At 44.0% G+C, this 12077-nt stretch overlaps 1 protein-coding gene across 2 annotated transcripts in view; it reads left to right on the top strand.

Moving 5' to 3' along the window:
* ANKRD46 (ankyrin repeat domain 46) overlaps positions 1-12077 on the top strand; it is a 92769-nt gene that overhangs the window by 72373 nt on the left and 8319 nt on the right. Inside the window, exon 5 of one of the 2 annotated variants that reach the window (XM_077167361.1) lies at positions 2092-2487. The exons of the other annotated variant lie outside the window; for it this stretch is intronic. Within the exon in view, the coding sequence (XP_077023476.1) occupies positions 2092-2191 (100 nt within the window). The 3' untranslated portion in view covers positions 2192-2487. Of the gene's footprint in view, positions 1-2091; positions 2488-12077 lie in introns of those variants that run through there. 2 annotated transcript variants of the gene reach the window in all.

The raw sequence follows: 12077 nt of genomic DNA, 5'->3' as shown, positions 1-12077 counted from the left end.
TTAACCTTGACACCATAATGCCCCCCTGTTAAGTGAAACATCACATCTAAAAGTACCTGGTACTTTCTAGGGACCCGATATGTTAGTTTGCTTTCTCTTTTCTTGGCAGAATAAATTACGTGGCTTACTGACTGAATTCTAGCTTTTTATGTTTAACTGCTCCATATACTATCATGCAATTTCTGAATTGCTGAGGAAGTTTTAATAACTGCTCTATTAATTACAACCTCTGTCCATGATTATTCATAGTAACAGCTTTTTTTAAGAGCCAATAGAACCTTCTAGGTATCATCTCATTAATTCTGGCAGTCCCTTCTTAATAAGAGCCTCTCTGTGATGAACAGAACCCAGGGACCTCTGCAAGTGACGGGTAGGAGGAAAATGACCAGGCTCATAATTCATAAACTAGCCAATCTCAGGTTTACATTGAGCAGGGAAATGTACCTTTTAATCAATTATGAAGCTTAAAAATGCCAAATGCATGCCATATAAGATTCAAGAGAATAGTTTCCATTGAGTTTCATGAGAAGATACTTAGGTATTGGTAACTGTATTTGCTAAATTCTTTCAAAAGGAATTTTCTCTCCTCAACTCCCTTTGAAGATGACAGTAAATGAGCACTGTGGAAGCCTATATTTTCTTTCTGGTGGATGATTTTTCTGTTTATGAAAAAATGAAGCACAGAACATTTCTCTCACAATTTTCTGTGATTACATTGGCTCTCCAAGATCCCCAGAGCTGTGGTGACATTATCTTTCCTAATTGGAGTCCTAATTACAAAAACTTTTTAATGACTGAGCTTAAAATCCTTTATTGAAATACTTATGATCTTCAAAAAGTATGTGTTGGTAGCATCAACTAGGAATGCACTGCACTCTCAAATCATCCAGTTTTCCACTGACAGGCCACCAGTCTTGAAATCCCATTCTGGAAAGTGACAGTCCCATCCCCCAGTACAAAGGAAGGCCGTATCTTATTTCCTCTTTTACAAACCATCCACCTTTCCAAGGCCTGCTCTTCCTTAGCCTTGGCTGCGCTTGGGGGAAAGGGACTTGGAAGGTAAGCAGTTGCCTTTTACCCCTTCCCCTAATTGACAAAATGCTATGATTAGAAGACCTGGAGCTCCCCATCCCCCATATTATGAAGGCCTTAGTACATACTAAACACCTGACCCTACCCTGTTAAATCAAAGGCTTATTTTTTTAAAAACTTTTTTTATTGTATAGTATAACATATATACAAAGCAAAGAAATAAAAAAGCAATAGGTTTCAAAGCACTCTTCAAAAAGTGGTTACAGGACAGATCCCCACAGTTTATTACCATACGATCCTCTCATGTTTTTCCTTCTAGCTGCTCCAGAATAAAGGAGGCTAGTGAGCTTAAATACTTTTTTCTAGTGGGCTTAAATACTTTTTTGTCATCACAATCGACTTTTTTTTCCTTTTTTTTTTTTTGTGAACAATAACATATATACAAAAAAGCTATAAATTTCCAAGCACAGCACCACAATTAGTTGTAGAACATATTTCAGACTTTGACATGGGTTACACATTTCATAATATAGGTTTTTACTTCTAGCTGCTATAAAATACTGGAGACTAAAAGAGATATCAATTTAATGATTCAGCATTCATATTCATTTGTTAAGTCCTATCTTCTATGTATAATTCCACTGTCACCTTTGATATTTCCATACCTCTCAGTGGGGTTGTTTGGGCTATGGCAATCCTAAATTTTTGATGTTGGAAGGGTCTGTCACTAGTATGGCGTAGGGAGATGGAATTTTCTGATGTTCTTGAGAGGCTGGGCTAGGTTTCAGGACTTATCTGGACCAGCAACCCATCTGGAGGTTGTAGGTTTCTGACAAGTTACTCTAGCGCTGGAACCCTTGTGGAATCTTACAAATTGCCCTAGATATTCTTAAGGATTGTGCTGGAATGGTCCTGGTTGGGAGTTGGCAGGTTATGATAGGTAGCAAGGTCTACCTGAAGCTTGCATAAGAGCAACCTCCAGAGTAGCCTCTCGACCCTATTTGAACTCTCTGCCACTGATACTTTATTAATTATACTTCTTTTCCTCCATTTGGTTAGGATGGAATTGTTGATCCACGGTGCCGGGTCTGGATTCATCCCTGGGAGTCCTCCCACCTTGCCAGTGAGACTTTCAACCCTGGTGTCCTGTCCCATGTAGGGGGAAGGGCATTGATTTCATTTGCGGGGTTGGGCTTAGAGAGAGTGAGGCCCATCTGAGCAACAACAGAGGTCCTTCAGAAGTAACTCTTAGTCATGCCTATAGCAAAGGCTTATTTTTATTGGAAATAAATTATTCCTATTCCAGAGTTAAGTGACTGAGTGCCCTTTCTCTTGCTGATTGAAATTCTTTATTTATTCTGAATTTATAAAGAATAAATAAATTAATTCTTTAATGGAGTCCTTATTACTCTGACCGCAGCCTTTATTTTGTTCCCTGGTTTGCAACTGCTCAGGTAACATTCCCCGCAGTGTAATGAATATGGTCACCTTATTTCAAATGTTTGCCTTTAAAAATATACACAAATATATGATTTTCTTCATCATTCAGTTTGAATAATAAAAGTTGTAACAGAAGGTGAACATGGTGATTCTGAGTTGACACCTCAAAGGAAACACACACACACACACACACACACACACACACACACGATTGTCTCCCGACCTCACTCGTTACCAGATCAACCAGAAGATAAACACCATATCATCTATTGTGACTGGGAGTCAGAGGGGTGTGGTGGTTAAACATGTAGGTTTTGGAGTCAGACAGACCTAGGTTTGGATTCCAAGCCTGCAATTACTAGTAGAGGGGCCTAGGGCAGGTTACCTACCTCACCTCACCCCACCCCATGCAGCCTCAGGCTCATCATCTGTTAAAAGGGAGTGGAAACACTAACTAGAGGATTGAATGAGATAGTGTCTGTAAAATGCCCAGGGCAGAGCCTGGTACACAGTACCTCTCAATAATTAGTATAATTATATGATTACTTCCCCTTTAGTCCAACTATTTCCTAGAACTGACCTAGACAGGGCAGCAGCTCTACCTTAAGAGTTACTTGTTCGTAAAAAGGATAACTTCTTACTAATTGGTCAGGCCTGCAGGCTGGCCAGTTGGGTTCAGGATGGCTTCCGTCTTTGAGTTTTCATTAAATACCTTAGTTATTAGCTCAAGAGGACATTGAACACACCCCTCTGCCAATCTACCCAAAGCAGAGGAAATCTGAACAGCTATAGAACACTTCCCTGTGAGTGTTAGAGAGACCTGGGGGTAAGTACAGGATAAGCAAGTCTGTTCTTTCTAGTTCCACATATTTATTATCTTACTTGCTCTCTGCACATCTGTATGGTAGCAGAACTGGGAGTTTTATCTCCCACGTTTACAGAGAAGAAAACTGAAGCTTGGAAGCTTTGCAAGGCAGCAGGACGGAAACTGAATCCAGGCCATCATTTAACCTCCAGGTCAGTGCTCTTTGCACCTCCGTGCTATCACCTGGGCTTCAGAGGCCAAAAAACAGGGGACACAGACATCAGTCTGTCTTCTTTCCAGCCATCATGGGAGCTGTCACCGTCATGACTCATGTCATGGAGGTTCATCTCTGAAGCTCTGCAGTTATAGAGGGAGCAATAAGACTGACCGTTGCACATCCCTCCTGGCCAGTCCTGCCCTGCAGGCAGCCCAGCACACCTGCTGCCCCCCTCAGCCTCCCAGCTCCTCAGGATGGGGTTCAAAGAACCATCCTCTCCTCTGCCCGGGTAGCATGTGACCTCCACAAGGCAAATCACACCTGTCTGATCTTGAATAAAAGGCTGTGAATGGGTCTGAAATGACAACTCCCTGGCCGGGTGATGTCATGCTCTTTTGTTGTTTCCCTGCACTGTGGGGATCAGATTTCAGTTGTGAAGAAAGTGGTCCAGGGGATAAAAAGTTACTTCATTTGGAAAATTCCAATAAGCCATAAATACTTGGTTGCAGCTGATGAAAGCAAGTTCACAGGCAGCTAATGGCTTTTTGATGTAAGAAGAGACCTTCAACCCCAGAGGCCTGAGCCCCCTTCTCCCCCACCCCATCCCGGAGCAGTTCTGCTCGCCAGGGCAGATGATGTCTGAACCGTCTGGCAGGAACAGATTAGCCCCATCTTCCCTGAGGAGACTTCTCTGTGCTGTGGCCCAGCGGGGACTTGGCTGGGGACTTATTTTCCCTGGTTCTCATCCTAAATCACCTCCTGCTGGTCCTGGGACAATTGTGCCACACTTCCCTCTCATAAATGGTTGACCTGCATTTCAGAGCTGCTGTTTATGCAAATTCAAAATACCATTTGTTTTATTCTTTTCATTTTCTTGTTTATTTTCTAGCCTTCCAACATCTTGTAAATCCTTCTGGTTTTTCTTATGCTTTTCTTTTTTTCCCATGGTCAACATGCTGAGCAAGAGGGAGAACATAGGAGGGTAAATTTCTATTGTGGTTCTCACGAGAAACTGAAAGATCTCAGTCCAGATCTTCAGTCCTGAGGTTGGAATAACCCCTGTTTGGAAAGACCAGGAGCAGAGACCTTAGATCCAGGGGGTAAATTCTCAAGGGTTTTTGCATCTCCCCTATATTTGCCCCCTTTTTAAAATAATATCAAAACAAAATAGAAAGATGACAGAATTTTGTACAATAGGAGAAAGCTACCCTAACCCAATCAATTTTTTCATCTTTGTGTCTCCTGGCACCAGGTTTTGTTAGGCACTGAGCCAGCTCCTTCTCCCCTGTTCCCCCTCTGACTCCTACCATTGTCAGGGCACTCTTCTCCCCTTGACTTGGCCTCCAGGAAGTCACCACTCCACAGTGTTCCCAGACTCACTCTCAGAGCTGGACTTTACTGAATGCATCACACAGCCTCTTATTTCCATCCCAAATCCATCTCTGGAGTCAACAGGCCACTTGCATTTAGTCCTGAGGACACAAAGCTCCTTCCGCCTGGCCTCCAAGCACGCAGTCTCTCCCCAGGCAGGCCAGGCCCTGCCTGGTTTCTGTATCTTTGCAGGTCTTCCTTGTGGAATACCTCAGCCCACTAGCGCCCATCAGACAGGCCTGAGCTTGGCACCACTTGCTCCTCTTCTGTACCACTCAGATGCTTCTCCCAGGCACCGCCAGGCACATGCCCTCGGGCTCAGGCAGCCTGTGTGAGCCTGATCGACCCACCAAGCACAGTATTAGAGGGGTAGCTTTGGAGGAGGGAGGTGGCCCTTGCCTAACTCCAAGTCCCATACTACTAGTCCTGTTCCTGGCATATGATGGGAATTCATTAGATGTATGAGGAATGAATGGAGGGGACTGCATATGTTCTTTATGAGGGCTTTCAGCCCCTTAGGCAGACATCACAAGATGATAGAAGAATAAAATCTAAGCCAAGGCTTTAATAAAAATCCTCATTAACCAAATTAGTCCAGTCCTGAAAGAGCTTTTGTCTTCATGGAATTTGACTATATCCCAATCCTACTTAAAACAAAGTTCAGTTTGGATTTATGAGAGCTGGGTTGTTGTGCTCATGGAATATGATGTCTAGATGCAAGTGGTTTTTCCTTATAGACCAGCACTGTCCAATAGAAATGTCATGCAGGCCGCTTATGCAATTTAAAGTTTTCTAGTAGTAACACTCTTCACCTGGCTTCCCCTAACATTATCATCTTATACAGTAAAGGGAAACTTGTCAAAACTAAAAAGTTAACATGGATACCATACCATTAGCCAAACTACAAACTGTAATCATATTTCACCAATTTTCTCACCAGTGCCCTTTTTCTGTTCCAGGATCCAATCCAGGATGACACAATACTTTATTATCATATCTCCCTAGTCTTCTCTGATCCGTGGCCATTTCTCAGTCTTTTCTTGATTTTGAGCATCTTTAAGAGTATTGGTCAGATATTTCATAGAATGTCCTTCAGTTTGATTTGTCTGATGTTTTCTTATAATTAGACTGGGGTTATGGGTTTAGGGGGAAGGATGCCAAGGGTGAAGTGCTCCTTACATCCTGTCAGGGGCTGCTGGCTTGTCACTGGTCATATTAACCTCCATCACTTGCTTAAGATGGCATCTGCCAGTTTTCTTCTCTATAAAGTGACTATTTGTCCCTTTCCCTACTCTACTTTTTGGAAGCCAATCGCTAAGTCTAGCCCATTCTCAAGGGTAGGGAGTTACACTTCACTCCTGGAGCAGGGAGCAGCTACATGTATTACTTGGAATTCTCTAGGAAGATGTCCCCCTTCTCCTTATTTTATTAGTTTATTTGATCATTTATTTATAGAGAAAGTTGTGGGGTTTTGTTTGTTTGTTTTAAGAAGGGAGAAATAACAGAATATTTGTATGTTGATGGAAATGATCCAGTAGAGGGCAAAATATTATGAAAATTTATTTGGCTTCTTCCACAAGTGTGAACATGTTTTTCACTGTTAGAGTTTCCACCAGGCTTTTTCTCATGTCTTTTACAAATTCATGATTCCATTTGCTTGGGCCTTGTTGGAGGTCAGAGGACTCAAGGGCAGAGTTACATAGCTAGCCCCACCCTACCCTAGATGGCTAAGAATTTATTCCGTGGGACCAGGCATCAGGGCTCTCAGTAGACAGAACCCCTGGTCCTTGGTGGAAGGGGATGCATCCTTCACCCCTCCCACCTGCTCAGCCCTCAGCTCACAGGAGCATAAGGGGTAGAGCTCAGTGCAGAATGGGGAATTCCAGGGCTGCGGAAGAGCCTGTTTTCTTTTGAATAGGAAAGAGCCGGATATCTGTCATGGGGAGCTGGGGCAGCTATAGCCCTCTGGAGGGGACTGTGGGGGCTGATGGCCCTTGAGGGAAGAGTTCAAGGGGAAGGAAGCAGCAGATGGAGTTCCTTGGCTTCAACTCAGAATCCAGAACAGTGGGCCCTGTGTTTCTTCTGTCCCCTCACTGGGAGGATGGAACTCTTGAGACAGCAGCTGAGGCTCTTAGCCCTGGCTGGGGACTCAGGGAAGAGACAAGTTTGAGCACCCAAGGGCAGGGGGATGAGATATTAACAGCCTTGGGCCCAGGTTAGAAACTCAGTGGTGGAAGAGAGACAGCCCAGGAGAGAGAAGTCTGAAATGGGTCCTGGGAGGGACTTTGGTCCCTGTGAACTCACTCACCACCCCTACTTCCTCTCCCATACCCTACCCTGCAGAGACCTCTCAGCTGGCCTCAGCTGGGGAACTCCCAGCCCACAAGTCAGGCCTCTGAAGGGCTTGCGGGTGGTGGAGAGAGTAGCTGTGATAAAGGTGACATCCTGGGTGGCAGAAACGATACCCCAGGCATCTATTTTGCAGATGCTAGCAGAATAGTATCTCCATAGATGCACATATTAGTATATGAATCAATCCACACCCTGCCCATGACACCATTGAAAGGAAGGTGGTAAATTCCCTCTCATTCAGAAATTCTCTCTCTTCTTAACCAGCTGCCCACGGGTTTCCCATCAAGATAGTAATTCATTGTGCAGGGAAAGGAGCTTACCCTGTGGAAATTCCCACTTCCTCCGGAGAACAGTACACACAGTGTTAACCCTGAATAAGAATTCCCCCAACCCCCAAGCCTGGCAATGGAAGCTTTTCTCTTTGGAAGTCTATAGTCACCATAAATCTTATCCAAACTCAGCCTAAATCTGAAAGATGACAGGGGCAGACCTTGAAACAAGTCTGCCAAACACCAATAACCTGATTGAGTGGAAGCAGATATTGTAATTTTCTGAGCAGCATCGCCTTCTTCTCTGACAGCAACACTTGGATTGCCCTTTAGGGAAGCAGCTTGTCTCCCCTTCTCTGTGTGCTTCCAGAAAGGAAGAGGGCTCATGCCCAGGCCCGGCCCTCAGAGCAGTTAGTTGCGGACAATCTGGGGCAGTCAGAGTACACTCTAGCCAGAACAGCTAGGCTTGAGTGTAGGACAGAGCCTGCCTGAGAATGAAGCTGATACAGGACAGGAAAGCTAAAATATGTTTTCAGAATCCTGAAAGCAGCCTTGGAGCTCCTGGACACAGCTGGTCTTTTCAGTTACAGACTCCAAGCAAATTCCTTTTTTCTTCCCTTTCTTCCTTACCTACTCCCTCCCTCCCTCTCTTCCTTTCTTATTTATTTATTTTGCTTAGGTCAGTTTGAGTTTGGTTTTGTCTCTTGCACTGAAATTGTTCTAGGATTATACCCTGATGGAATTGTCACCTCACATGGCTGCTCCCCACCCCACTGTTTGAGTGAGATTAAAGCCCTCATTTTATGAGGTCCCATGAGGCTACAGAACCACCCCAGCCTGTAGCCCCTTTAATCTCCTAAAGTATAAAATGGGAACATATGTTTTAATTGAATGCATGTATTTTTCTATTACACAAATAATGCAAAAAATAAACATTTAAATTAGAGAAGAGGGGGAAATTACATTCCAGCGACTACGAGCACTTTCTTACATAGCCTAATGTTAGTGCATGTAAAATGTGTCTACTATTATCATGACCATCATCATCACCTTCCTTACCACCATCACCAGCATCACTGCCATCATAATCACCATCATGATTCTGGTGCTGTCTTTAGTATTTCTCACTTTCTGTCGTTTTTCAAAGTGTCCATTTTCAATGCCTTCCCTTGGTGAATATAGAATTGTGAGATTGGAGAGATCTAAGACAATCTCCTAAAACAGTGTCTGGCGAGTTAGCAAACATACTACTTAGGTGGTAGCTGTCACTGTAGTTAACCATTCTTTATTGTTTCTGGGAACCTTGGCTTTCATCACCTGGAGTTTTCATACCAGTGCCTGGGTCCCACCTGTGGAGATTCTGATAAAATAGCTTGGTGGTATGTTCCAAGGGTTTTCATTTTTAATCCGCTGCCAGGTGATACCAAGGCTGCAGGTCTCAGTGTGTAGGAATCCCCTGGGAGTCAAAACGCTTTTTCTATTCAGGTGATTCGTAAGCATACTCAAGTCTGAGAAGCCCAGATGTAGACCAGTCCTAACTTTCAGATTAGTAGTCATTTATTAAACATGAATTTCATGTACCTGTAGCTTTTCAGAAGCCTGTGTTCTTCCTGGGGACCAAGTTTCCAAGGGGCATAGACCCACAGCTTCATACCTAAAGCCCCAGAGTCCCTGCAGCTCCCATAGCCTAAATGGGTAAAAAACTAGTGGAGGGTTTCTTTCACTATTTTTTTTATAGCCTTCCTTTGAATGGTTAAGCGTTGAAGTGGCAGGGTGAGTTTCACATTTATTGAGTGGTTAGGGACTGTATACGGGGATCCAGTGGTGAGTAAAATGTGGTTCCTGTGCTCTAAGAACTGATGACAAGTGGGAAAATAGGCAAATACCAGGCAACCTGGGAAAGAGGTAGAGCATGGTAGGGTAGAGGAAGGCACAACATTCCCTGGAAGCATCGAGAAGAGGCACTGACGTGGCAATGAGAGGTCAGGGAGGGTGCCCTGGAAGCAGGAGTACAGAGCTGAAAAAAAGTAGACCAAGTAAAGAAAAGTGGGAAGGGCATCCTCAGCAGAAGAAACAGCAAAGACAAAGGCGAGGAGGTGTGAAGCATCACTGTGCTGTTAGGTGAAGAATGATGAGAAATAGAGGAGGTGACATGGGGCCAGTTCCAGGTAACCTCATCCAAAAGGGCAATTTGGAATCCCTGAGATCTCGTTGATCCTCAGATCTAAAGAGACGGCCAGCAAAGGACCATCTGAGGATTTTCACCCAGTCCACTAGGAGGCATGACAATTTCCCTGATTGTGTGTGACTTCACTGAAAAGGCACCACATTTGTCAATAATTCCCCAAACCCAGTTTAGGCCTGCACATACCTGCTTACCACAGGCCCCGTCAATAGCTCTTGTGGCTGAAACTACATGTTGGTGTAATGGCAAGACCAGTGTTTCCTTTAGCATTGGTTTGGGTTGCTGGTAATAGACAACCCGAACAACAGCATTTATATGAAACATGAGCTTATTTTCTCTGAAAAGAAGTCCAGGGTTCATATGGCAGACCTGAGGTCAAACCAAAGCACTTCTGCGTTTTAATGTGCCAACCATTTACTGCTTTGCTGCTCAAAATGTGGCCTGGGAACCAGCAGAATTGCCACTGCTGGGAGCTTGTTAGAAATGTAGAATAGGCCCTTTTCCAGACCTATGAACCCCAATCTGTATTTTAACAAATCCTTGAGTGATTTGTTTGCATGCACGTGTCAATACAAAAGACCACTAGGAGCACACCTTGACAAGTTGGGCTTATTATTCTCTGCAGTGAGGGAAACTGCACACCTTGGGGAACTGTAGAGTGTCTCAGTAAAAGGGTGTTTTAAAGAATTTAGGTTAGACTTTCTTTCTTAGGTGAATTTGGGGAAGATCCGAGGAAGCAGGGTTTGTCCTGGATTGGGTGCTATCAGGAAGCAAGAACAATTCTATGACTGGGTACCTTAATAAATCTCACATATAATGAGGGCAGACCAGATCAAATCTAATGTTGTAACTTGTAAAGAAGCAACAGTTACTCCATATTAGCCAGGAGAGGGGACTGTGTGGTCTTCTGTGATTGTGTGCCGTTTTCCTGTTGGATATAAACAATCTCACAAAACATCAACATCAGGTAAGAACACTCTGCAACTGTGTTGAAGTGAGTCATATCCAACAGGAAAATGGCCAGCCATGCTTTTTTAGCAAGACAAAGACCTAGCTGAAAGTGTCAGGCCAGTTCCTGGCTGTCAGGGGCTGCTTTATTCTTTCTCAACGTTAAAGTTTGAGAGACTCATGGTCTTATATGGCTCCTAGTGCTCTAAGCATTGTGTTGGTATTCCATGGCAGGAAAGAGAAAAAGGGGAGAGGGTAAGGTGGAGAGTACATGGCCAGCTCCCGTTAAGAAGCTTTTAGAAAGACCTACCCAACAATTTACATTTACATCTCCTTGGTCATCCCTAATTACAGAGAATTGGGAAATATAGTCTTTTATCTAGGTGTGTTGCTCCCCTCCCCACAAATCAAGTACTTTAGGTAAGGCTTAGAAGGGAAAATTGGGTATAGGGTAGGCAACTAATAATTTCTGTCAGACAAGAGTGCCAGACAGAGTCCTGGAATGATGAAATTCCAGGCCCTGGAGGGTGGTGATTTTATCTTTTCCATATCAGTGCTTAACATTCTTGCAACCACAGTTGGCCAGTGCCTTTACAGCAAAAACAACAACAACTTGTCTCCAGTGTCTGCAAGAATTCTTGTAAAGTGGAATTTGTTTCTCAAGTTTTGTATGTCACTGGCTGGGAGAGCAGGAGTGACATAAATATACAAGTCAGAACTGCCTCCTTGGCCACAGGTGGGAGGGCTGTTGGAACAAGAAAGATATCTCTGAGAAGAGCTAGTAGAAGGTTTTTTCCCAATTTCAAGGAGGGTGATGAGTGGAAAGAGAACTGCTCAAAACAGGCTGGGCTGAGTTAGTAAGAAGGAAGCATGCCTTTCCTTTTATTCCAGAAACCGGCACAACAGCTGGGTACCCCAAAGGCCACCAGCCTGTCTACAGTAGAGTCATATTTATGCCCAATTCACAATGACTCAACCCCTCTCCTACCACACACATAACCACCAGCTCAAGTAGAACTTCACCCCTTCAGTGTTCCCAATCATTTTCCAGAAACCCCCAAAGGGGTCTTCATGTGCCCACCACACAGTCGTGTGCCAGTGTCCAGGCTTGTTGACTCATTTAGCACATATCGATTGAGCCTCTGCAGATGCCAGGCTCTGTGCTAGACACAGACAATGCCACGGGCAATGACAGAGACACAGCCACCCGCAATAGGGAGCTGACAGCCTACTGGGGGAAGACACCAATTATTAATGAATATGTAATTATAAATTGTGGAAGTTCTATATGATAGAATCTGATAGTAAATAACAGGAGGTTGAGTGTTCCTTAAAAAATACAGCAAATACCGGGGTATGTTCCCCACCTCAGGGCACAACTGCTGTTCTTTCTGCCAGGTACAGTTTCCCCCAGATCTCACCATGACTCACTCCCTCACTTCCTTCAGATTGTTGTTC

Source organism: Tamandua tetradactyla, chromosome 6 (genome assembly GCF_023851605.1).
Source record: "Tamandua tetradactyla isolate mTamTet1 chromosome 6, mTamTet1.pri, whole genome shotgun sequence".
Taxonomy (NCBI): Eukaryota; Metazoa; Chordata; class Mammalia; order Pilosa; family Myrmecophagidae; genus Tamandua; species Tamandua tetradactyla.
This window is presented reverse-complemented; position numbering and strand designations above follow the sequence as displayed.